The 27,322-nt window shown below is 35.8% G+C and overlaps 1 protein-coding gene across 2 annotated transcripts in view; it reads left to right on the forward strand.

Moving 5' to 3' along the window:
• The window catches only part of HOMER1 (homer scaffold protein 1), a gene marked incomplete at its 5' end in the record, with an annotated part of 69,925 nt that overhangs the window by 34,737 nt on the left and 7,866 nt on the right, over positions 1-27,322 (forward strand). For both annotated transcript variants that reach the window (XM_081316225.1, XM_081316224.1), the window contains 4 exons: positions 658-750; positions 4,320-4,459; positions 19,429-19,585; positions 23,399-23,509. In XM_081316225.1, the coding sequence (XP_081172351.1) occupies positions 658-750; positions 4,320-4,459; positions 19,429-19,585; positions 23,399-23,509 (501 nt within the window). The remainder of the gene's footprint in view (positions 1-657; positions 751-4,319; positions 4,460-19,428; positions 19,586-23,398; positions 23,510-27,322) is intronic.

Here is a 27,322-nt window from a genome sequence, read left to right on the forward strand (position 1 = left end):
TGTTTAATCTTTCACTCAACCCTTGCAACATTTATCCACAACAGAGCTAGCCTTCCCTTGTAATGAACACTGCTGCTCATTACAACTTTTTAGCTTCTTTTAGTTTTCTTCCCCCTTTGCTTTTTCAAAATTTAGCAACTATCACTGATCTTAGATACCATCTTATAAGAAATAGTCATTAAAAAATTGTGAAGCACAGCAAGAAAACTGATTCCAACAAGCAGTTGCATTTAACTTTGATCTAGAACATTATTTCTGATTTTCTCATAGGTGAGAGCTGTCATTCTTAAGGAGTGATTTATATCTGTAGCCTTTGTGGAGAGTGGTTCTTGTTGGTAGGGCAAGATTAAGTAATCTTTAAATGATTATTGTTGTTCATAGTCTTATCCAAAAGGTTGATCTGGCTATTGTCATAATGGATCACAAATATTCTATTTTGTTGTCCCATTTTTTCAGCTAATTGAGAAATCTTTGTATGGACTATAAGTCTTCTTCTCAAATAGCAATTATGTCTTGATATACCTCCAACCAATGGCTTTATTATATTGGTTACTTTTTCATATTTTTGCTACTTTTTCATGATTTTGTTGAGACCCTGTGCTGTATGTTGTAAATTTGATAAATAAATAAATGTAATTAGCCAACCTTTGTTTTCAGTTTGCAGAAAAATTTCAGGAATTTAAAGAAGCTGCACGATTAGCTAAAGAAAAATCCCAAGAAAAGATGGAATTAACAAGTACACCATCACAGGTATGTTTGTCCTAGTTTATGATTAAAAATGGGTATAATTTATTTGGAATGTAGTTTTAATTTACCCATTAAATATCACTTTTTGGGCATTCATCTGCATAGTTTCATGCAGGCTGCTTCAGTCCTATGCCTGTTGTACCAGGTACTGTATGTCTGTTATAGATAAAGAGATAATAGCTTTTCACTCTGCAAAAGTTGTAGCAATTTATACAATGGAATAAGCCATTCCTCCTAAACCTTATGGAGATTAGAAGGATCCTTGAATGAATATAGGATGCAAAGAAAAATATTCTGCTTCAGCCTGAATATATAGCCATTATGGGATGCAAGGCCTTATTTTCTTAGTTTGCTTCCATGGTGTCCATTATGTGTTTCCACAGGGGGGGAATTTGCATGATGACAGACACTTGAAAATTCCATTTGTGTGTGCATGCTATTAATGTACAACATATTAATTTAATATTTTTGGCTGTTTGGTTTTTTTCCAGTTTTGTATGCTGCTCAAGGTCCACTGGAGTGGGGTGGCCAATACATTTCAATAAACCAATAATAATAATAATAATAATAATAATAATAATAATAATAATAATAATAATAATAATAATAATAATAATAATAATAATAATAATAATAGAATGGGACTATATTGTGACTCTGCACCTGCCATCTTCCTGAGGTTTTAACATTTCCCTGTGCTATTTACTTTATACAAATGTTTCCTTCCTGACTCACTTCCTCTTGTTTTGATGTTCATGTTACAATGGCTTGCTTTCTTCATTTGTTTTTGTCTTCCTTATGACCTTGTAAACTAGCAGCTTCTTCTTCCTGTAATTCTTCCTTTTTCAGTATCCTTATTTCCTCTTACTTCTGATTACTGTCTCATTCTTCCTGTGGATCTTGTTTGGACCACGTGCAAATTGATATTCACATTTCAACATCCTTTTCTGATCTTGAAAAGTCAAGGCAGATCAATCTTATAGCTGTTGGCTAGATTGGGAATTTGTGGAAAAAAATATGGAAGAAGGCAACCCATATATTGTTAAGCGGAGCTGAATTTGGTTCCTTCTATTTAATAAAATGTGAGAACTAATCACTGGGGTTGCAAAGCATGCAAAGCATTTGAAAGAGGGTACTTTGCAAAGCAAGTTAGCAGAAATAGAGCACCTGCGTTGAAGGAATAAAGGAGCTACATGATTTGCACAGTTCATAAAGCTGCTTTGAAAGCTTTACCCTGGTTCTCTATACTTATACCTACACGCCGAGATAACCTTTCTGTTAGGATCTCCTGCAGCTGAACATGCTCAGCCTGGGAGAAAGCTGTGGCTGCTTTAATGCTTTGTAGAAGAAAGGTTTTGTATAGCCACACTAATCATTTTATTGAGACATTTGCTTGAGCAATCACTTTCTTACTAAGTACTATAACCCCAAAGGTGGGTCAATTAATGCAGTAGTCTAGGCAATATGTAAACTGTAAGTGCCCTGAGCTTTAATGGATAGCAAATGCCTCAGGCTATTTCTCTTGTTAAAGTTCTAAAAATGACCGGACTGAGAAGAACACAGTATGCCAATTGATTGTAATGGTTTTTTTATTTATTTATCTAAAACCATCTTGCACTTACTGTGAAAGGTGTTATCAAGCATTGTTTTTTAATTTCATTATACTCCATCTGTTTTACTCTATACGTATACTCTAATCCCTAAATACCTCTCAGATCGTAGCTGGGACATAGGTAGGTAACTGTTGGCTGAGTATGTGGTGCCATAAATATTGGCCATTATTTTATATCATAATGGATTTTGAGCTGATGAGCTTTTCCCTACAAAAGTGCAGCACTGCTTGATTTAAACATTGTCTTGATTGTCTTGCTCATATAGTATGTTAAATGTACTGTAATTAGACCTTTTTAAGCTATTTTGATATTTATTCATACAATAGATATTTTTGTCACTCTTATTAACACAAGACTAGACTTTAAAAGCATTAAGTTAGTTAAGCGCACTGCGTATATTGCATAAATGTGTCAATGTGAATATTCTGAAGAGCAAGAACTCTGTTTTAAAAGGCTGAAAAAATGGATATTTATAGAATTTTCTTACAAGAGAAATGATAATCTATACTCAGATATTTGAAATATGTTCCTCAAGGTTGAAATTTGGAATATTCATGGCCCAAGTACCTTGCTAATTAGAGAAATCTGAATGCTGAGTATTTCTGTTTTCTTCAGAAAGAAGAAATAAATATTTTCTCCACATTATTTTTAAAGGTTGAAATTCAGTGCATATGTACTGTAAATTTGACTGATAATTAGTAAATTCTGAAATACTGTATATTTTCATCTGAACTCATAATTTAAATTGTGACATTTTCTGATCATGGAAATTACCACAAAGATAGATGAGAGTGCCATTAAACTGAAATTGAATTTTATTTATATTTTAATTTATTAATTTTAAATTAAATTTAAGAGCTCTTTTAGGGCTGTCCACTAAAAATCTGCTTCCAAAGACTGAATTCAAAAAGATGCTTCCAAATATTGGAGGATGCAAATGTAAGCAGCTCTTCTCCCAGGATTGCAGTTTTTCCTTCCATCTGCCATGTGATCACCATGTGAGCATCCATCCAACCACTTTAAAAAATGAAAAGAAAGACTATGCTATACCTGCACATTTTAGAGGACAGAACTATTTTGGATTCCAATATGACGACCACTGCACAGTTCTAAATTTTATAGGAACATAAGTAGAAACCCGGTATATCCTCTAGCCCAGTTTTTCTCAACCTTGGCCACTTGAAGATAGGGGGACATAGCTGGCTGGAGAATTCTGGGAGCTGAAGTCTCTCCATCTTCAAGCAGCCATGGTTGAGAAACACTGCTGTAACTCAGTTCATGAGGATGTAACCATCTATCTGTCCATCCATCTAGAATTGTTTTGAAAGTGCCACATGGAAACAGCAGACGAAAAATTTTAGAACAGGAAAATCCTGAAATTGTTCCTACTCTTAGACACCTGAGCTAAAAGTGAAGGTAAATGAATTCATTCATCTCTGAGTTTCAGTTGGGAGAACATGAATGCAGATAGTATATTGGTAGAATATTCCTTTTTACTACATTGTAAGATTTTTACTATTGCTGTCAAAAATTAGAAGAGAAAGAGATAGCACCTTCACGTTCTTAGGCCCTCAGAATGAGGAACTCAGCACTGTGATGTTGTGCCACAAATTCTGCCCTTTTAGGCTTAGTATGCTCATCATCACAATGCACATAGAAAAGGGAACAGCCTTGAATCACAACACCACAACACTGTTGGAATTGCTCTGACCCTCAGATGCTGCTACATGAAACAGAACATATTTTGGCATAATTAGTTGATTGAAATAATAGATGGGAGATTATTTGATGTGCACACAAATAACTTCCTTTTGTATTCTGCTTAAAGGTTCAGTAGCTTACTAAATACTGATATTTTCTAAGACCTACAATATATTTGATAACTGTAGCATTTTATTTTATATATTGGAACTATATTGTGTAGAAATGAAATATGTAACCATTCCTCTTCTTTTAAAGGAATCTGCAGGTGATATTCAATCTCCTCTTACACCGGAGAGCATTAATGGGACAGATGATGAAAGAACAATGCCAGAAGTGACACAAAATTCAGAACCAAGGGCTGAACCAACTCAGAATGCATTGCCATTTGCGCATAGGTACAGATTCCATTCCCACATCCTTATTAAGTAATATGTACGTGTGCTTTTTTGTTAAAGTTGCCTCTTTTTTATTTGGTGAATTTAAAGATCTTGCATGATTGGTAGGCCTACAGCCATGAATACAACTTGTTTTATTTGCTGTTTCTCTACTAAAATGACATGATTTGATATAGAAAAGAAGCTGATCTCTTCAGTGATGAGAACTACAACAGAAAGAAGAATCATAACTCTGCCAGTGTGGGTATTTTTCCCTCCTGTCTGCATTTCTTCTCCTCTATGCATCTTGGCCATGGACTATATTTAAACTAAGGCTCAAGTGATTTTTTTTAGGGGGTGGTGGTGAAATACATCAGTAAAAGCACTTTATTTCTACTCTTCACATAGGAAGCAATATTTGAATGCCTGGAATTTTAATACCATAGCTTTAAAAGGGCTTCCTCTGATATTTTATTCAATGTCAGATTCTTAAAATGCAAATAATACTTGCAACAAATCATAGCAGAGTGCAGTGTTCTTATTCCAAGTACTAGTTAGTCATCCTCTTTTCAAGTATGAACCATTTCTCTTTCTCTTTCTCCAATTCTGGTGTTCCATGAATGTGCACTGACCTTTTAGGTACTTGAGAATGCTCCTAAACTCTTTTTACAAATATATATTTCTTCAAATCTTAAGATGTCCCCAAACAGCTATATATCTCTCACATATACATGGTATCGATAACATCCACATTGGCTATATCAATACATTGCATGTACCTCCTATTTAGTGGGATGTGAACAGCGATATTTTGGCTTGGAATGTAGTTTTTAGAGATTCTGGTTTGTATAGAATAGTCTGAGAATGCTTAGTGTGAAATTGGTTTTTGGTTGTGCTTTTGGCAGATTGACCAAAATGTGTCTCATAACTAATAGATGCTGTCATTATTAGAGAACATTGCAAGTGGCAAAGATATGATTAGGTTTGGTAACCTACTCTACACCTTTTCTGTCACTCTAAAGAGCACTACAGGTAGTCCTCAACGTGCAAGCATTTGTTTAGCTACTGTTTGAAGTTACAGTGGCACTGAAAAAAGTGACTTATGACCAGTCCTTGCACTTATTACTATCACAACATCCCTATGGTCCTGTGATCAAAATTTGGCTGGTTGGCAATTGGTATGTATTTACAATGATTGCAGTGTCCTGTGATGGGGTGGTCATGTGATCTCCATTTGCGACCTTCCCAGTCAGTTTCCAACAAGCAAAATCAACAAGGAAAGTGAGTTTCACTTATTGGCTGTCTGATTTGCTCAACTGCAATGATTCACTTAATAGCTATGGTAAAAAAGGTCATAAAATCAGGCACAACTCACTTAACAACCACTTTGCTGAGCAACAGAAATTTTGGTCCCAATTGTGATCATAAGTTGAGGGCAACCTATATGTGGACCTTGGTTGACCAAATCACTATCTTTAGGAGCATCCATTGATCACAACAGAATGACTAGGAAACAAATTGCAGACCAAATGTATGAAGGATGTGCAGATCAAATGAAAAGAAGGGAGACTATATATAATGTACATGTATATACAGTATGTGCATGTTTATGTACATATATGGATTCAAATGTGCAAATTTTAGTTTTTAGTATATGGTATAAATATTCTGCTGTAGCTTTTTCATGTATGGAATATTGGAAGGAGGTAAAATCATTCATTGTTTCTGGCTATTTGGTTTCCTTCTTTCCAATTTTTTTAAAAAAACCTTTAACAATCAGACATTTGAGTCATGGTTTTTCAATAATGAGAAATGCACACAATTTTTACTATAGTACTGTATCCTGCTATAATATTAACTAATTACAAAGAGTTTATCTTGAATAGCAAATAACCTTTTTGGAGGAAACAAATGTCTTTTTTATAGAAAACCTGGATATTATAAGCCATTGTCTTGAAATAGTTAATATTTTTGTAAATGGATTGAGCTTAAACTTTGAAAAATATTTTTATAATATATAACACAGCACTAAAACATATTTTAAGTGAATCTACTTAGTTAAATTGCTGTGTGCTGCTGTAGTTCTAAAATAGCAAATTTATTCCAAATGGAAAGAAATATTAAGATTCTATAATTTTTTACTATTTCTAAAGATGTGTCCATGCCTGAATATATGCTTTTATAATTACTACCAGTTCACTGCTGAAACAATTTCCCTGAATATCACCTGAATAATTTTTTCATGGGAGAAAATTGAGAGATATTGTAAAATTCTGAGGGGATTTTTTTATAAGAAAAATATCCCTTTCAATTAAAGTCAAAAGATTTTTTTCTATTGTGTATTTTTCTAAGTATATTGAACTCTAATTGGAAACTGAAGTCTGAGAATGTTGTCTTCATATCTTTATCAAATAGGTATAAGTAAGAACTATGTGTCTCATTCCATTCCTTTCTGCTTTGGTCTGTTAAAGGCATATGCACCAGAAAGGCAGGCTATACATATAACATATAAAAATAAAAACTATCTAGTGCATATATAACTTGGAAAAAAAATGAGCTTAACAGTTTGGAGGAGGGTGAGACTACATATGTATAATTCCCCAAGCTACTACCCCTCTTGCTTAAATACATTCTCTTTGATTTTTTGATTCTCGGTTTGAATCTGAATTCCATTTGGAAAAAGCAATGAATAAGGGATGTGTGTCATATTGCTATATATTTCTAATTTCATAATGCCAGATTGCAGAACCTGTAGTTGAAGTCCTGATTCATTATAATCATTATATCCTGAATTAAAACAATTACTTTGAGTTTGAAATAATTCTTGCAACATGACTAGGACTGGCACTGTTGCTCGGAACATGTCTGTATGGTCAACACTGTTACAAAATTCAAACTTTTTGCACACTTTTAAGTCCAACAACATCAGGAGAGCACCAAAGTCTCCATCCCTGTCCAAAAGTACAGCATTAGGTATAAGAACCGAGCTGAAGAAAGAAAACTATTGAAGTCCAGTTGTGATTGCAGCTGACACATGGCAAATTGCACATGTCCCTTATTGCACTGATGCCTTTCATCTTGTTTCTGTGAAAAGCAGAAGCTAAACTATCTGATGTGGCTTTTTGAAGCTCATAAAGGCAGTGGGGATATTGTTTTAAAGAAAGTAGCAACCTTAATTATGGCAACTTTCTGTCCCTTCTAAAAGAAATTCTCTTGGACTTAAACTACATGTTACTTTTTAATTTTAAATGGACATGAGATGTAATCATGAAAAGTTAGAAGTGTTTTTATAACTATTTATCTTTAGGCTGTAATGGATATCTTCCTGAAGTTGCTGTTTACATCCCAAAACTAACAACACTTTTTAATGGATCAAGTTTGATTACAAAGATGTGATTTACAATAAATTTCTCCCAGGCTTTGTTCCCTATTCTTTAATAGCTTTTATTTCTTTGTTTTTTAAAAAAATCATGCAATATCAAATGATTTATTTAGCTTAACATCTAAGAATGGCTTTTTATTCTGAGAAAGTGATTAGGTTATTACCATACAGATAATGTGTGAATTAGAGAGGAACCATGTAAGATAATTTACATGAAAATAAAAGCTTATACCCTTAAAGACTTAGTTTATTGTGGCACAACTTTTCTGTAGGGTACAATTTGTTTATACAAATGCTTTTGTTTAAATCATACAACAATGCAAAATTCCAAAACGTTTTGTTATTATTGGTAAAACATAGATGATAATCAGAATGTTTTTGTGGGAAAATACCCTAAGCATTATATGAGTGTACAAATCATCTCTGACAATTTATAAATTTTAAATACATATTTTAAATGTTTTAAAAGTGAATTTCCAGTAATATAGTGTTCTTGATTGAAAACTCCAGCAAAAGTTTTAATACAGAGTCCTGATTTAGAAAAACACTACTTATAGAGACACACATTATGTTTGCTTTTGCTTGTGAATTTACCACTCTTTCTTGTACAGAGCTGTGTAAAGATTTTGTTTGAATGCCAACCAAGGATTTATACTTCTAAAATATTTTAAATGTATTATTCTCACTGCAAGAAAACTACATTCGGCTAGCATTCTGATTGAAAAGTCTTTCTATCCTGAAAATTAATAAGTACATGGAAAGCAGCTTCTTGGAGTTTGGGGAAGTTCTTTGGAAGTTGTTGATGAATTGAAGACGTTGCTGAATGTGTTTTACAAATGCATCTGTACATATAAAGATTTTATAATTACAACAGTGTACTCTGGATTGGATCTACCAGAAAATGCCTACAGGAGGAAAGATCTCTTTTATGACCAGGAGGCTTTGATCTATATTTTTTCTATTGGCTGGAAAAAGACCATCTATACTCACTCTACCTGCGCTGTACTTTTGGGTAATATTCTGACAAGGGATATTTCAGGATCCTACTGTCAACAAAATTAATCTTTGGATAAAATTGGATGCATTTAGAAAATACACAAAATACAATTAAATTTATAGTGATAGAATTATTTGGTTCTTGAAGTGATTGTTCTTTTTTGTACTTAGTTTTGGTATAATATCTAGAAAGAAGGCCATTTCAGCTTTCTTCTCTGTACAGCAACCTTTTAATAATGCTGCATATGTATCTCTTGCTGTAAGAACAAATTTGCTGTTCTCATTAAAGGCTTTATGTAGAATATACCTTTTGTGTAGACTGATTTGCATTTTATTATTTATTAGTGTATTAAGTTGTAGATCCCTATAGTCGAACAAGACTCCTTTTAATGAAAAATTTAATATTTGTGTTATTAAATTGGGCTATTGGAAAATAGCCTGAATTCACATACAAATATATTTTGCTTAGATTTTTGTGCGTATAGTTTATCTTTCCCAACCTTTTGGGAACTGAAGCATGCCCAGATATCATAGCCAAAGGCTAAAAACCTTCTACCTAGGAGTTCATGGAATTTTAGTCCAATATATCTCAAAGCAATAGTTTGCAGAGTCTGGTGTAATTTTACTGACTACTAAAAATATTTAAAAGCAAGAGCTTTGCTATAAAATCTCTCAAACTATCTTTTTGATACCGTCTGTCTCATTTCTCCTTCTTTCAACTATATTCCTTTTCTTGAGTCACTTCAAACTCTCAGCTCTTGTTTCACTGCTGCTTCATCAGCTATGTGGGCTCCCAGACAGCATTAATTTTTTTGCTTGATTCCTTTTGTCCTTTTTTGCATAACACTATGAGATTTAGGCAATATATTTCTCTGTAAGCAGAGGCACACATATTCTCACAAGTGTCAGATTTCAATCTTTTAATTGCTGTCCTTTTCTCGGAGGAGAAAAGTTGGTGGCAACTCTCATTTGTGATCAAAGGCATGCAGCTTTTTACAAATTTGACAATTTGTGAAAGATAAAATTCTCCCTGGAATACACCTATGTCCAGATATTCCATATTTCTGTCCCTATTCTTAGTTCTTCAAATGTAGCTTTTATAAGGCAAGAATGAGCAATCCAAACCACTAGGGCTACTCAGAATCCCCAAGGGCCCCTTGGAAGTGTCTGTGACCACGACTGCTAAAAATTAACAACACAAGTACCCCCACTTGGAAGTGGAAAATGTATAACAACTGAGATAAGTCCTGAATAAACTCAAAGAATTCCCCAAATGCTCTCCAAAGCTCTACCTGATATCAATGTGTGGTGAGGCAACTACCATGTTGGAGCCCTCATTTCCCTACCTTCCAATGTTATGCTATCCTTACTTGTCAAAAGGTTCCCCATCTCCTATTTTTAGGCAATATAATTTGCAGTTTCATTATCATCATTACTAGGATCAAAGTATTTTAGTGCATTATTTCTTGTAGCAAGGTAAATAAGAATCAGATGTAAATAAAGTAAATAATAAAATTATTACCATAATTTAACTTCTATTGAATTTAAACTATTAAAGTAATTGAAGTTTAATAATTACTTCATGGAATATTTAATTCATAAATCAAGGTGACATCTGGAAAAAGCAGCTTTCTAGACAACCATAATATAGCTATAAACAGGCTTTGACAGTCTGAAGGAGATGACATAAAACTAATACCTATGCCTACTTCAGATACTTCATGCTAATTTTCTAAACCTCCTTCTGTGTGGAAATGCCTTGACCTTTTTTTCCACACTCTCTTGAACTGTTTGTTGAAATGAGGTTCAACAAAGCTCATTACATTCTCTGCATTTCTGCTCTCAGAATCTCCCTGAGAATCCCTGGTTCCTAACAGAGTCCAGCCCCTCTGCCTGAGCCAGAAAGATGAGCCTTTGACAGCAAGAACACTTTTAAGAAAGCATCTCTTGCCAGTCTTAATAACTGGATAGTTTTGTAAGAGGAGACCCAATCCCTTAGATAACCAGATCACTAAGCCATTTAATTTTAAATTGTGCTTGATAAGCAGTTGGCAACCAGCACAGATCTTTTAATACAGGCAATGTTAGCAATCTAGCTGCATATTTGCACCTGTTCCAACTTCTAACTAGTTTTCAAGGGTAATCCCATGTAGAAGATATTGTAGTAATCAAGCCTGGATGATATTATGCTGTGGATCAACACTACCAAATCAGGAAAGGTAATAAAGCACATGTTGCAAAGCCATTCCTTGTTAAAGCTGTCACCTGCAAATACAGTGACAACTGAGGGTCAAGGAGCACAGTCACATTATCACCCTGCACTCTCAAGGAGAATGCAGTCTATCTGAAACAGGCTGAGTTCCAATATTCAAACCCAGATTCTTCATTACTAGCAGCACTTTTATTCTGAAATCTAGGTAACCTTTGACTTGTTCTTTCTCATTCACTGTACAATTGACTTAGACAAGGTTCAAGGGTTCCTGAAATTGGATGAGATATCATCAGTATATGGATGACACTCCATTCAGTTGAGATAGCCTCTTCCATCAGTTTCATTCAATTGTTGAGCATCATGGAGGGACAGGACCGAACCATATGATGGATTGTAAATCAATAGCCTAGATGTCAGACAATAATTCCATAGCTCCATCTATATCTACACATGCATTTTGTCTCCTCTGCATGACACATTTAGAATTAGGTCTATGTTATTAATTCTATTAGTTCTATATTATTAGTTTTATCAGTTTAATTCTGCGGTTCTTGGGTAATCTGGTTGTGACTCACACCAGAATTAAAAGATAAATAAATATAAATTTTGTTTATCTTCTAAAAAAGCAGAAGTGCATTTATCACAATATTTTAAGTATTTATTTTTTAAATGTCATATGTCTAATAAAATATATAGCACCACAGCAACAATATACTTAAACTCGTTCTATTATCTGTTCACAGACTGCTCTTACATGTCAAAATTCCATACATTAAGCCATCCTGACATGCTTGATTGATACATAAGCAAACTAAAGTATTTCTCATTCATTTCTGCACATATATTTTATGCATTTATGCCTCAATGATTTTCATTATCAAGCTGTTTATAAACAGATGTTGACTTTAGACATTTGTTCATTACAAATATGTTCTAAATACTTTGTGAAAAAGAAGTTTCTTAGACTTGCTGCCTCTCTATCACAAATAATATAGATCTCCATTGTATGGTCCATTAACATATCAGGAACATTTTTAAGGTTCCCCAAACAATATCCCAGCAAAATAGATCTAGGAGACTGTAGGTATTGGCTTCTTTTAATTCGCCAGAAATTTTCTGTTATGAAATATGGAAATTTTAGCAAACTTTTTTTACTGTAGTTTAAATGTAAACTTAGTAAGGGAACATACAAGTATTCCACTTTCTGCAAGATGAATGAAAAGTCCCTTTATTACCAAGAAGGCATCATACAGAATTGGACTTTAAAGAAAATAGAGAACTAGTAAATTGTAAGTGGTTCTAGAAAATATGAGTTGCTTCCAGATAGAGAGGAGTCTTGGGATTACTGTCAAAAGTTAGGAGTCAGCTGTTCCATCTTGTTCTTTTATAACATTGGGAAAGAAAGAAGATGAAGAACTGATGGGAAGTATCTGGAAGGATGGACCTTTCAGAAAAATTTGTGAAGGTGGTAGATTGTCTCTCTGGAACCTAAAATAGTTTAGAATAAGTAATAAGCTGGACCAAAAAACGGTCCTATACAGAAGAAACAGCAGTTGTAAAACAGAAAGGAGAAAAATGCTACTCATTCCCTGATTAAATTAACTTAGAGCAATAATCAATATCCAGTAATAGTTTAGTTGGGAAAAAGAGTTTTAACCTAGATACACTTCAGAGACAGTATAATGTAGTTGCTTACAGACTAGTTCAATGGACATAATCAAGGTCCATAGGTTTGAAGCCTCAGAAACTATATACAAATCAGAAGCCTCACATTTTAATTATATACCTATTGTGACAGACCCCTCTTTTCCTCAGCATCCTCCCAATTTGTAATATAGAGGAAGTAATCTTACAGGATTATAGTTAAATCAGAATTATCTTTGACTTCATACTCCTCCCCCCCAAAAAGTAGTGAACTGACTCTTTAGTCATAAAGACAATAGTTACTGTATTCTATTAGCCAAACTCAAGAAGAGAGTATATGAGGATGAGTCAAAAATCCTGGACAAGCATAAAGAAAAATAATGTAGAGGGGAAAAGGTTAAACAACGAGGCTTAAAAAGATTGAAAGAGGGAGAGCAAGAACTGGAGGGGAGTAGCATAAAGGAAAAGATCCTGATATCAGAGTGGGAAAGGACTGAGATGCAATGAAGTCAAAGAGGTAGCAGCTTTAGAAAAAAGCTTTGCACAAGGACACGGAAAAAATCTTTGAAGCCCCTTGCAGATAAAAATGAGTATTAAATTCATGAGATAAGGAAAAGAATGTAGCCAAATGTAATTTACACCAACCCCCAGCCTCCAATATTTGTTGATGGGGAACATTTTGCTTTCTAAGGCAAATGGTACAGATTAACTTTTTAAGAGGAATTGCTAAAAATTAAGAGAAGCCATTCATATACACATTCCTTCATTTTCTGCACTTTGCAGAATGTTGATTATCCTGGAAGGGTCTGGTGTGGTGAGTATGTACAACATTGTATTCATATTGTCTGGAGGGATAAGTGTCAATATGGGAATAAAGGAAGAAGAGCCTCATAACATTGCCAGAATCCATCCAACATTTACGGACGCCTCCTTTTCTTTTCATCATCACCACCAGCTCCACCCACTTCAGAATGAGCTACATGAGAAATGTATCCACTTCTCCACATCCACATTCTTCAAAAGCTTTCTGATACATATGGATTTGGAAAGATAGGTTTGTTAGTTTTAAATCCAACCTATGGATTTTGGGTGGTAAGATACAAGCATACATACATAAAATAAAAACGGAACCTAAAGGAATGTATCTCTCCATTACTATATGCTCATTATATTCCTGAATTAGAGGGCATGCAATATTATGCAAATTGCAGAAAAGGAATCAGCATAATATTAAAAGAAAAGTAAATACAACTAAATCTAGTTTACATCACTACCATTAATTGTACCTCTCCATATTTTTTATCCTTGTCAACTACCCTTCTTTCCATCACTTCCTTTCACCAATTTATGTGGCCTTATCCTTAGTCCTAGGTCCATTGTGCCTTTTAAATATCTGAATATTCTTTTTATCCCTAACCTGTATTGTTATTTGGGTACTGAAGTGTGCTGACTCAAAATGCTAACCGCACTGGCTATATCTGGTCTTGACTATTGGGATATATACAATAAGCTACCTATAGCTGATTGGTACACTTCTTGGTCACATTTGTGTCATCTGCTATATCATTCTGGAAGCTTGGTGTTATAGGAGGTAATACACTGTTACAGCCTAGTGTATCATACTTTTCTAAAGCTGTTTTATTTTCCTTGTTTGGCTTAACGCATATCCTCCCTGTTCTGGTTTTCTTATCTCCACACCTAGATAATTCTTTATTTCCCCCAGGCTTTTTAATTGGAACTTCCTTTCAAGTTGCTTGACAAGGGAATCAACCTTGAAGCGATTCTTAGTAATAAAACACAAGTCATCAACATAAGCTAACAGAAAACATTCTGCACCCTTATACTGTGCAGTGTACAAACATGGATCTGTCTTGCTGCTTCTAAAACCTAACTCTTTGAGAGCAGCATCTAAATACTGATTCCAGTTTCTTGCTGACTGTTTTAACCCATATATGGCTTTATTCAATTTATATACATATCCAAGGTGCAGTGGTAATATAGAAATGATATATGTTATAACTGCATGCAGCTGCTAAAGCCAATGCTAGCCTTAAGGTCTCACCTCTTACTGTTGGTGCAAACACTTCATCATAATGAACATTTTAATCTCATAAGGGTAAACACCTGATACACATTCATAGACTCCATTTCTCTGTCCATAGACTCCTTCCATTTATCCTGTTCTGCTTTAGGCATTGATAACATCTCTTGGTAATTACGGGGTTCATACCTTACACTATATGCTCTAACCCCACTTGTTGAGAACCGGTCAGGAGGTACGCCTTTATTGCTACGTTCAGGCCTCCTCAGTATCATCTATTCCTGTGTTTTTGCAACTTCTCTCTTTACCTCAGGTCTATCCTCTTCTATTCCTACTATTTCTGACCTGCTATTCTGTTCTTCCTTCATTGAGCTTTGTGTAGCCTCTCCTTCCTGAGAACTAGCGCTACATGTTGGCATGAACACTTCAGTATTAGCATGCACCCTGTCCCAATTGTTTTGTTCTGCAAAACTAGCAGACCTTGAAATCACAACCTTCTTTGTTCCATCTGTGAATCTATATCCTTTGGAACCTGGCTCATATCCAACAAACCTAGGTTTCCTAGCCTTTTTCTGTCCCTTCCTTCTGGTGCTTTTGGGAATATCCACCCAGGCATAACTGCCAAATGTTCTTAGGTGAGCCAATGAAGGTTTCCTTCCATATAACAGGTAATACGGAATTTCATTGATAGCAACACTCCATACCCTGTTTACTAGATAGTTGGCTGTTTTCATGGCTTTCCCCCAGTATGTTTTACTCATTCCTACATCTGCCAGCAGTGAGTCTTTCATAGTTTGTAGTACAGTATTCCTCCATTCAGCCACTCCATTTTCTGCTGGCGAGTATGGATTCATACATCTATGCCTTATACCTAAGTTCCTGACAATTGGAAATTGTCAGACATGAACTCTGTTCCCTGTCTGTTTGCAGCTGGCATACTTTAGGCCATATCTTTGCTCTACACAGTTCACCCATTGCTTGAACTGTTGTAGAACTTCTGTTTTGCTCTTTAATAAATAACAAAAAACATATCTGGTGTAGTCATCTACTAAGATAGTACATACCTAGCCCCTCCTAGAGAGGGTGCCATAGGAACAATTAAATCAGTATGCACTAACTGCAAAATTCTTTTTGTTTGCCTTGAGCTTTTCTTACTCACAGGATACACTCTGGACTTTGACTCCTTACAAGTAGCGCAATGTAAATATGTGTTGCATCACTTAATGTGTAGTCCTTCAGCTAGTTCTGGCATCCTTTGTAGCACTCTAAAACTTGCATGACCTAACCTCCTGTGTAATAAATGTATGCAATTATCATGCGTGGGAGTGTTTGTAAGTGTTTGTGCACAACCATACTGCTGCTTTCCTAACACATATAAATTATCCAGCTGAATACCTTGTGTACAAATCCTCCTACTTTTCCTGATGGTGTATTGACCATTTGCAAACAGTACTTCATACCCCATATTATCCAAGCTCAAAATACTGAGTAAATTATGGTCTAACTATGGTATATATAATACATTTATCCAATGTTTCTCCAATACAGGTACATAAACTTTACCTTCCCCTTTAACAGCAGACTGTTGTCCATTAGCCAAACTAACAAATATTTGTTTAGCTGGTCTTAGGTTTGAAAACATTTGTGGGTCATTCGCAATATGCTAACTCACCCCACTGTCCAACAGCCAAGTGTATTTTTCAGTTAATGTTGCTGTCAGGGAAAATGTTGGTTGTGTAGCTCTATTACTTTGTTTCACTGCTCCACTGTTTCTCCTCTCAGGGCAGCATCTCTGGAGATGCTCTGTAGAGCCATGCATGAAGCAGCGTTTCACCATGTAAACATTCTCGGCTGCTCTACTGGCATCTTTGAATGTTGCAGTTTTAGGCCTGGCCTGTGCATTGTCACCCCCTCTCTGCTGCCTTTCTAGCCATTTGTGTTCCTCCTCCAGCAACCAGCTAGTCAAATAACTCATGGTTAAGTCCCTCTCTTGCATGGACTCTAAACTGGTCATTAGGACATCCCATAAAGTGTCCAATGAACTGAGCACCACATACACCTTGTGTGCCTCAGTAAAAGTCATTCCTCTTTCTTCTAACTCTAGGAATGTCTTCCTCATGGACTGAAAATGAGCAGACATGCTCTTTCCCAGTTTCAGCTGGGCCTTATATAGCTTTCTTGTCAGCATTACTTTGCTGCTCTTAATCTCTCTCACATACACACTATGCAAAGCTTCCCAGCACTCTTTAGCAGACTGGAGACCCCTCATGTTTATCAGCTGGCTATTATCCAAACTCAGGATTATGCTGGCCAATACTTTCTCATTCTTTCTCCGGTCCCCATTATCCAGAGCTGTAGGTAGATCAGCAACTATCATCCACAACTCCTCCCTTTACAGGTACATCTCCATTTTCAGACACCAGGAGAGGTAGTTTGTCTCATTCAGACAAGATATTCCGAAACCTCCTCCCATTACGCTGATGGAGTCCATGTTGCCTGCTATCACCACAAACCAGAACAAACCACAAGCCTTAATTCCTCTGACTCTGGGTCAAGCTATCACTGGGTTTCTCCTCTCTCTGGACCCATAACCTGTCAGAGCATGCACACTCTTATTGTGCGAGATAACCCAGGAGTAAAAAACAGTAAACAATGGTCTATAGTAAATGGTGGTTTATCTTACACTATCTACAATATCATACACCAGGAACAATACACATACATGAGCTAATATGTCAGGATCCAACAAACCATAGTTACAGCAGGAAATGGAAGAAAGAGAACACATCAGCAGAGCCTTCCCTTTATACAAAGACTCTTAAAGAGACACAGACCCTGCTGAGTCATTCCCATCATTACATCTTATATCTTACATTACATAAGCTGGTTAACTGTTAAATCAATACCTTGACACAATTTTTGCTCCAAATTAAAATTTCCATATACTATTTCTGTCATCAGGTTGGCCTATAGAAATTTGACTTCTTGTTGTTGTGGTTTTTGTTAATGAAGAGAGAAAGTAGAGGCCATGGGTTCTGCCATACAGCAGAAACTTTTAAGTTGCTTGACTCCTGAACTGGAACTGGCTAGAAATGAAACTAACTTAAGAAGTTTCTGTCTGAATTTCAATCTAGTTTTTACTTTGGCAATGATGTCAGCAGATATTCTGCCTGAATGATGGTTACCACATTCCTTGATTGACTTTTTTTTTAATTTCACCCTGCCTGCCTGAGAAAGCAAGAGTGTGATTTCCATACATAGATTTTGGTCCTGCTACAATGACTGTCCTTAACTGGAATGGGATAACTCATCACCCTGGCTCACCATGGCCGACTCACTGCGGGCAACTCACCACAGGACAGTTCACTGTGGAAGAATGCCAGATACTAGGGGAAACTCCTGCTCTTCTTCCTCCTCCCTCCCTCCCTTTTTGATCTGGCTTACTACCACCCCTCCACCAATACTCCTTGAACTCTGTGGTAGAGACTCTTGTGTACTGAAAAGTGTGTGACTCTCTCCCAATTATCTTTTTTCTTGGGGGGAGAGTCCTTCTTTCCCTTCCCGCTTTGTGCTCCCCAATTTTTCCCCCCAGTCTGAGCTAAGAGGAGGAAGAATTGCCTCCAGCATTTTCCCATTATATTACATTAGACTGATATAACTAATAAAAGGAATTGTCCCACAGTGAGTTTTCCACAGTGGCAAGGCTGTGGCAGCAAGCCAGCAGCAGTGAGTTGTCCTAACACCTTAACACCTTTTGGCACATGCACCATAGGACTGATGGGAAAAACAACAAATCATTTTTACCTTTTTTCCTATTAATTGGACTTGTCCAGGCAGTCTTCAAGAATCGGAGATGATTGAATGGATGGCAAAAAATATTTTGTATATGTTGCTCACATTCCACCATCTAGGTCAGGCGTCCCCACTACCGGGCCACAGCCCATTCAGAATTGGCTGCAGAAGCAGTGTGTGAGCGCGCATGCAACTCCACTTGTGCAAGTAGTGGGCGAGTGCGCACACTGCTTCCACAAAACCATCCCTCCTCCCCCCCTCTCTCTTACACACATACACACACACGCACACACAGAGCAAAAAAATATAGCGCTGAGTTAAACTGTAACTATAGGTTCCACTTCAGACACAATTCCACTATTTGCAATTTTATTTTTAGCCAACATTCATTGACTGAAATATTTAAGCTATACATGGATGTATTGAAATAGTTTCACAATACAAATCTTCGTTACTAGGCCTGTGAAATAGCTTTTCAAAGTCTGGTCTCTACTTGAACTGTAAGACAAGGAATATGTTTCGAACAACAAATATATTTGATTCAAATAAATGATATTTCACATTGCAGTGGAGAAAGGAAAGTCTAGAACAACAACTGTAGCAGAGCTCTGATATGAATGTATGATGCAAATACAGACATATGATATACAAAAATGCATTTAGGATCTTTCTGTTGGAAAAATATCTGCATAAATGTCCCTTTCTTTTCCAAAATATTGGTAACATAAGTTTCAAACAGGTAAAAACTTTATAACTTTAACTCTGGGTCTAAAAAATGTCCATACCACCATACTATCTCTTCAGTCTGAAAAGCAATATGATGTAGACGATATTATATTGTATAGTAAAGTCATCCATTAAAAAAGGGATAGACAACATCTGAGGGATGCTTATTAATGTGGCCACTCTAATTTTGTCTTTAGTTCGGCAATCAGCAAGCACTGGGAAGCAGAACTTGCTACACTAAAGGGCAACAATGCCAAGCTGACAGCAGCTCTCCTTGAGTCCACTGCCAATGTGAAACAATGGAAACAGCAGCTTGCTGCGTATCAAGAGGAAGCAGAGCGTCTACATAAACGAGTGAGTTGACATCACTTGTGTAGTGAAACTGTTATAGCTATGACTTGAGGAAAGGTGTCACTAAAATATTATTATAGTAGGTTATCAGTTCATCTAATGACTAACAAAATCCATCCATATGAAGTTTTATTTGCCCTTTTCTGAAATTAAAGACTGTGGAAACTTCAAGTACATCCAGGTGTTCTGTCTCCATACTGATTCCCCATTATTGAAAGAAATGCTTGAGTAATATAATTATTATGTACTAATTATCCCAGAATTTTAATACTTATTATTATGAGCAGTCTCTGATGATGTGTTAGCTACCTTACAACATGATTAACTGATGACTGGACAAGCAAGCCTTTACTAAGCCTGGCAGCACAAAACATACCTTCCAAAACTGATGCCTGCTGATGATTGTCTGTGAATGGGTAATCAGTCATACATTCATGAAACTGTGGCATTGGAAAATCCATAAGGGTAATTTGTTCCAAGTTCCTGAAATTGTTTGAAAAGCCAAATAAATGTTTCTCAGGAGGTGGCTGTGTTGCCTCTTCTTCAAAGTCTACAAAGATGGTAAAATCACTACCTCTGTAAGTAGACTGTTCCACTATTATATAAGCCATACTGTCAGAGAAAGATTCCTTATAATTAAACAAAATCAAGATAGCTGCAATTTGTGCCTATTACTTTGAGCCCTGATTTGTGTAGTAATGGAGAATCATTTCTGCCCATCTTTCCCTTGGCACTCTTTTATGTTTCTGAAGATGGATATCATGTCTTCCTTGAATTTTTTTTTCTCCAGACTGAATCTCCCAAGTTTCTTCAGCCTGTCTTCATAGGATACGTCCACAAGTACCTGTATCATCTTTGTTGCCCTGGCTCTGTTCCAACGTGTCAGCAGTTGTGGCTAGAATTGTACACTGTACTCCACATAGAGTCTCATCAGTGTTGATGGGAATAAGGCCTTCATGCAACTTTGATAAAGTGCTTCTTCTAATGCACTCCATAACTGCATTAATCCTTCCACTAACAAATTACCAAAATCAACAGTTCAAACCAAGCTAATATGGTGTCAAAAATTATCAAAAAGCTTAGTGCCCATCAAACAACAAACCCATTCAAACCCTAAACCTTGAAAATTTAGGGCATATATTTAAAAAGGTAAAGGTTCCCCCGCACATGCGTGCTAGTCGTTTCCAACTCTAGGGGCCGGTGCTCATCTCCGTTTCAAAGCCGAAGAGCCAGCGCTTGTCCGAGGACGTCTCCGTGGTCATGTGGCCGGCATGACTAGACGCCAAAGGCACATGGAACGCTGTTACCTTCCCACCGTAGTGGTCCCTATTTTTCTACTTGCATTTTTAGGTGCTTTCGAACTGCTAGGTTGGCAGAAGCTGGGAAGAGTAACAGGCGCTCACTCTGTTACGCGGCACTCGGGATTCGACCCGCCAAACTGCCGACCTTGTGATCGACAAGCTCAGCGTCCTAACCCACTGAGCCACCGCGTCCCTTAGGGAATATATTTACTGTACCTCTATCTGCAGCTTTGAAAGAATACCAGATCCAGAAATTCAATTCCCAATAGATGCTTGAATCCCATAGAATAACATCTGATTACCCATGTTAGATGAGTTCTAATAGGACAGAAGGGTTATGTGGTACCTCCTGATGGCCAATGAAACTAAAAAAGTTCAATCAAAGCCACCAAACATTTACCTGATCCTCCTTTAATTAAATGCTGAGTTTTATGAAAAACAGGATATTTTGGATCAAGTCCTGAAAGTTCTATTTTTCCCCCCAATGCCAATGCAGTCCTACGCTGCATCAACAGATCATGTCAAGTATTAGTACCACTTTATATTGCCTTAGTAAGACCAACTTTGGAATATTCCATCCAGTTTTGGTCACCACAATAGAAAAAAGATGTCAAGGCTCTAGAACAGGCATGTCAAACTCACAACGTCATGTGACGTTGCACAATGTATCGGGACAGTTTCGCCATTGCCAGCAATGGGATGGGCGTGGCTTCCAGATGATGCGTACGGCAGTTTGACACCCCTGCTCTAGAAATAGTGCAGACAAGAGCAACAAAGGTAATTAAGGGACTGGAGGTTAAACCATACAATGAATGTTTTTGGGAACTGGGAATGTTTAGTCTAACACAGAGACAAGGTAGCAGTCTTCCAGAATTTGAGGGACTGTCACAAAGATGAGGTTTAATCTATGCACCTGAGCAAAACAAGAAGTAAATTAATGGAAGCTAAACAAAGAGAGATCTAATCTAGAATTAAGGAGAAATTTCCTGTCAGCAAGAACAATTAATCAGTAGAACGACTTTCCTCCAGAAATTGTGGGTGCTCTAACACTGGAGGTTTTTAAGAAGGGATTGGACAGCCCTTTGTCTGGAATAGTACTGGTAGTTCTCAAATTACAACCATAATTGAGCCCCAAATTTCTGTTGTTAGATGAATTTATTTGAATTCATTACATGAATTTTGCCCCATTTTATAACATTTCTTGCTTCAGTTATTAACTGAATCACTGCAGTGATACGTTAGTAACATGGTTGTTAAGTAAATCTGGCTTCCCCATTTACTTTGCTTGTCAGAAGGTCGCAAAAGGTGAACACATGGCCTTGGGATACATCAGCATATGAACCAGTTGCCAAGCATCTGAATTTTGATCACACGATCGTGGGGATGCTGCAACGCTCGTAACAGTGAAAAATGGTCATGTCACATTTTTCAGTGTTGTTGTAACTTTGAACAGTCACTAAGAAAACTATTGTCGAGGACTACCTGTATAGTTTCCTACTTGAACAGAAGATCTCTAAGATCCCTTCTAATTCTGTTAGTCTGTATTCTGTGTGCTGTATCCTTTTGGCTGGAGTGAAACTTTTTCCTGCCATTTTTTCCACAAACTGCATATAGTAGTCATTACTTTGCCCTACAAAGCTACAGTAAAAAAAAAAAAAGAGGGGGGAGGGAGCGCCAAACTGTTTTACCACTGCAACGTCATAACTGCTATGATTAAAAAATTTAGTGTGGGAAGTTTTATTTAAAACAGAAACAATGGAAATCCAAGCACAGATTACTCATTTAACTGGACACTTAATTTGTCTCTAACAAAGAGGTGGATCTCTTATCCCTAAGGTTTATGTTCTTCAGTGTTTTCTATTGCTATAAAGTGTAGTGGCTTCCTAGGAATATTTATCAGGAATATTTTCTATTTACTTGTAAGGAATGCCAAGTAGATCATTTAGATGCCTGGGTTTTGTCACCTTAATTTTGCTGCTATTGCCATTTGGTTTGGGGTAGCTCTAAGAACTTGGATGAAGAAAGACAAAACAAAAATGTATCTATTCATTTATTTATGCCTGTCAATGGCAAACTATTTGTACCTCAAATTGGTTAACTTTCAAAATGTACCCAGAATCCAGGATCCATGATTCCCGTGAAATAATACAAAATGTCATAAAACATTTCCTGTGCTCAGCTCCTGATGTTTGAATATACTATACAGTTGGGCTACTTTCAAAGCAGATACAGCTCTGAATATCTCCCTGAATTTTTAAGAACATTTCAAGTACATTAGGAGTTCTGCCATTGTTGAAAGCTTTGAGGAATCTGGTAAGGAAATATATTTGGAATATGACCCCAACATGTCATGTGCTGTCTAGTTATTTTGTTATAAATATCACGTATCACAGTAATTTCCCTCCTCTCTTTATCCAGTAGGCATTGATGCTTTGATCTAGATATTTCAGAAGGAAGAATTTTTTCATATAGTCTTCTAATTACTGAATTATTGTTATATGTATTATTTTTACAGGTGACTGAGCTGGAGTGTGTGAGTAGTCAGGCAAATGCAGTCCAAACTCATAAAACAGAATTAAATCAGACAATACAAGAATTAGAAGCAACACTGAAGAAAAAGGAAGAGGTACTTTGTTGTATTTACTGATTCATGTAGTTACTCTAGGAAAAAAATAAGAATATAATAAGATTAAATGTTTTAGGTTGATGTGACTATACCAGGGGTAATTAATAAAAGATCTATTGGGTTCAGAATGTAAGATAAATTTGTATCAAAGGTATGAACCAAAGCATTACGGAGAACATTCAGCCTGCATTACTTTTTCCTTAGCACAGTCCCCTTTTCATCTAACAACAATTATACTTTAGCAAAAAAAGAAAAAGAAAACCTGAAGAGTTTTTAAACTACAATATTTCTAAAGTCATTGCTTCTCCCGCAAATGTAATCGAACACACATTCATGCAAATGTCCTTGCATAAGTTATTTTTAAAAGGCATCCTTTAATACTAACAGAAGTAACAGAATTTTAAGGGGGAATTCTTTGAGGGAAGGGTTATTTCAGCCTTCTTTTCTATGGGTTTTGTGAGCCATGCATCCCTCACTCCCTAGTCTCTTTCCTGTAGGCATTACACACCCTTGAGTTTAAGTATTGCGGGGAAGAGAAAGGGAGGGTGAAAGAAAACATAGGGAAGGTAGATTTGGCTTCACCAAACTCACTCAGAACTGCAGATATCCTCTAATAGATTTCTATAAAAGTTTCTTATTCCATTGCCCACAGTAGTGTTGAATCTGATGCATGATTGAAGCATACACTGAATGAGATATTAATAATGTATACAATATCTGAGATTAAACATCTTTACAAGTCTACTCAAAAGTACATAAAAATGTATGTCAGTAGTATATATTACTATTATTGCTGCTTCTTATTTTTATTTTGTCAGTTAGGCTTTTCTCTGTGTTGGTTTTTATATTGTTTTGTTTTTATAATATAGTTTTATTTTTCTCATATAACATTTTCAAACTGACTGCATATTACCCAGAGAATTTCTGCTATTAGCATAAAAATACAATATCCTTGAACTGGTACTTAAAAATCAGAACATTTTTGGACTTCTGTTTTTGCACCATAGTGCACGGCTGTGGGATTGTGGAGCTCCACACCCCACAGCTAGTTACGCCCTGCCAGGGGACCCTAAATGGGTCAAAAGTCACCCCGGGGAGGCAACAAAGAAAGAGAGGTGCTCTGACCAACACGAACAATGGCGGTTGATCTGTTCCATCTGGGGAAATCCCTCTAACCCGACAGGAGAAAGGCTAGCTGCACACCAGTGTCTAGCCCAAGCTACTTGCAGCCGAAGTCCAAGAGCACAAACTAGAACAACGGTGAACAGCATGCTTGTAATTGGTAAGAGTATCGATCTTTTCTCTTCTATTTTGTAACTGATTCCTTGGGAAAGATCCCCAAAGTAAGAAATCCTCTGAAAGTGAAGGGAAGGGACTACACCCCCATTCCTCCATTGATGGAAGCGGCAAATTAACTTTTAAGAGGGAAAGAAATATATTGAAATGAAATCTATAATACTACAGTCTGAATAAATCTAGAAAATTGTTAAGATTTTACACCCTAAAGGGTTCTGATGAAATTATATAAAAAAGAAGTTTTTGTTTGAAAAAGCTGGAAAACAAACAACTACTGACATCTAGTGGAGAATTAGAGTATAGAACATCAACAAGACTGATTCAGAAATTGGCAAGATGCCCAGAAACAAAGTATAATCTGTTCCCTTGAACTTTAATAGCTCTCAAGAAGACAGCTGGGAACAAAGAAAGAAAACATACTGAGCCAGCCATAAGATTAAAAAGTGTTTGCAGAAAAAGAAATACTGTGACTGCTGTTTAAGCCCAAGAATTGTTTACAGAAAAAGAAAAACTTTGACTCTTGGCTAATCTTTCAGTGGGAAATTTACAGGAAGGACTCAAGGTGGCTGAATATACTGGATTGCATTTTGACTGGTTAATAACTGACCCCTAAATAGAAGAACTGTGATAAAATACTGCTTTCACTGATGCCTTGACAACTGGAAACACATTGGATTGCAAAAACCATATATAAAGATAAGAACTATATAAGATTGGGTTGTTTGAATTCTGAGATTGGCTGTTTTGACAAGGCTAATCATAGAGACTACGGCATTGATGAAAGACTATTTGGAGGGGGGAGACAATATGGATATTGTATACTTATCAAAAAAAATGTCAGGAAACCACATCTAATATCTATTCCTGAAAGATCTAGCCTAGAATATCAGAGACCTCCAGAAGCAATATTCCAAGACAAGACAAATACCTTTCAGGGAGAAATGTATGCAATGCTATGACAGATACAAATGACAATGGATTCAAACCATGAGGAGATTAAAAACAACTTTGATGATATAAATGAGCACAACTCCAGTCTATACTTCAATCAAAAAACTCGCAGAAAATGACGATAAAGAATGAACAAACGAATCAGATAATAGAACACAAACTTGAAGAAAATGACTTAAACAGCGAAGCTACAAATGAAGAGAATTACAACTTAACACAAACAGGAAAAAAATCTACAGGATTTTGCCATAACAATAAAAATGGAAAAGATACTTTATTTGTCAGGATGTCAAAACAAGCCCGAGGACAAGAAAGAAGATTTAACAAAATGGACCATAGAACTGCCAGGAGAATCATTAGAGTTTGGGAGACAAAAAGCATATATTTGTCTTTCTCACTCCCAACAATACCCACAAAAATACAGGAACTTCCTGGCAAGCGAAATATATTAACTTGGCAAGCTACTTGGCAAAAGAAGAAAAACAGAGTTAGATTCAAAAGGTTTGATTCACCTTACCAGATGGAATATTACATGAGTAAACACCTGTTTGAATATGGTTAAAAGAACAGAAAATTTTGGATATAAAGGGGCTCTATAGTAAGAGGGATAAGAGATTTAAGTACTATAGTATTTTTTATAATATATGAAATGTAAAAATATTGGGATGATATATGTAAATGAAAAGTTTGAAATTTAAAGGTAATTAATTTGAAGAGAACTAGGACTGAGGAATGACCAAAATATTGAGGGGAAATTAAGCTTAAACAAGAATTTTTGAAAACAGGATATATAGTAACTTAACAAGATAACTTTTACAAATATAAGTGAAATATAAGCCGATCAAAAAAGATATTATATGTAGATGTTATAAATGAGTAGTATAGTATCCTTATAACACATGAAATATGAAAATATTGGGATGGTGTATGTAAATGGAAAGCTTGGCTATTTACATAATTAATATTGAGAAAATTATGACTGATAAAAATGGTTTGAATATTAAGGGGAAATTAAGCTTAAATAAGAATTATGAAAATAGAATGCATGATGAACTAATAGGATGGTTTTTATAAATACAATACAAGTTGATTAGAAAAAATGTCATATATGGACATTATTTGTACAAATATGAAAAAATGTCTATATTTAATCATTTATGCATTGAAAATATTAAGAATTATACTTGTTTAAGGTTGATAAACACTATCGGAAGAAGGGAAAATCAAAGAAATATACTGCTAATTAATATACTAATTATGGAATTATAAAAAATAATCATTGTTGACTGTCAATTAATTATTACTGATTATGAACCAAGACCACATGATGTTCACTAGGCACTAGGGATTGTGATTGTAAAAATCAATAAAACATTTTTTTTTTAAAAAAAATGTCTAAAAAAATTTTAGACATATTTTTACAAGTAAAATTATGCCAAGTAAATTAGTTTTAATGAAGACACTTTAATGAGGAAGAAGAAAATAACCTAAAAGATATTTATAATACACATAGACAATACTGCAGATACAGCTATAGAATTAAGCTTCAGGACTGAATTGGGTTCA

The sequence above is a fragment of the Vipera berus genome (genome assembly GCF_964194415.1).
Source record: "Vipera berus genome assembly, chromosome: 2".
Lineage (NCBI taxonomy): Eukaryota > Metazoa > Chordata > Lepidosauria > Squamata > Viperidae > Vipera > Vipera berus.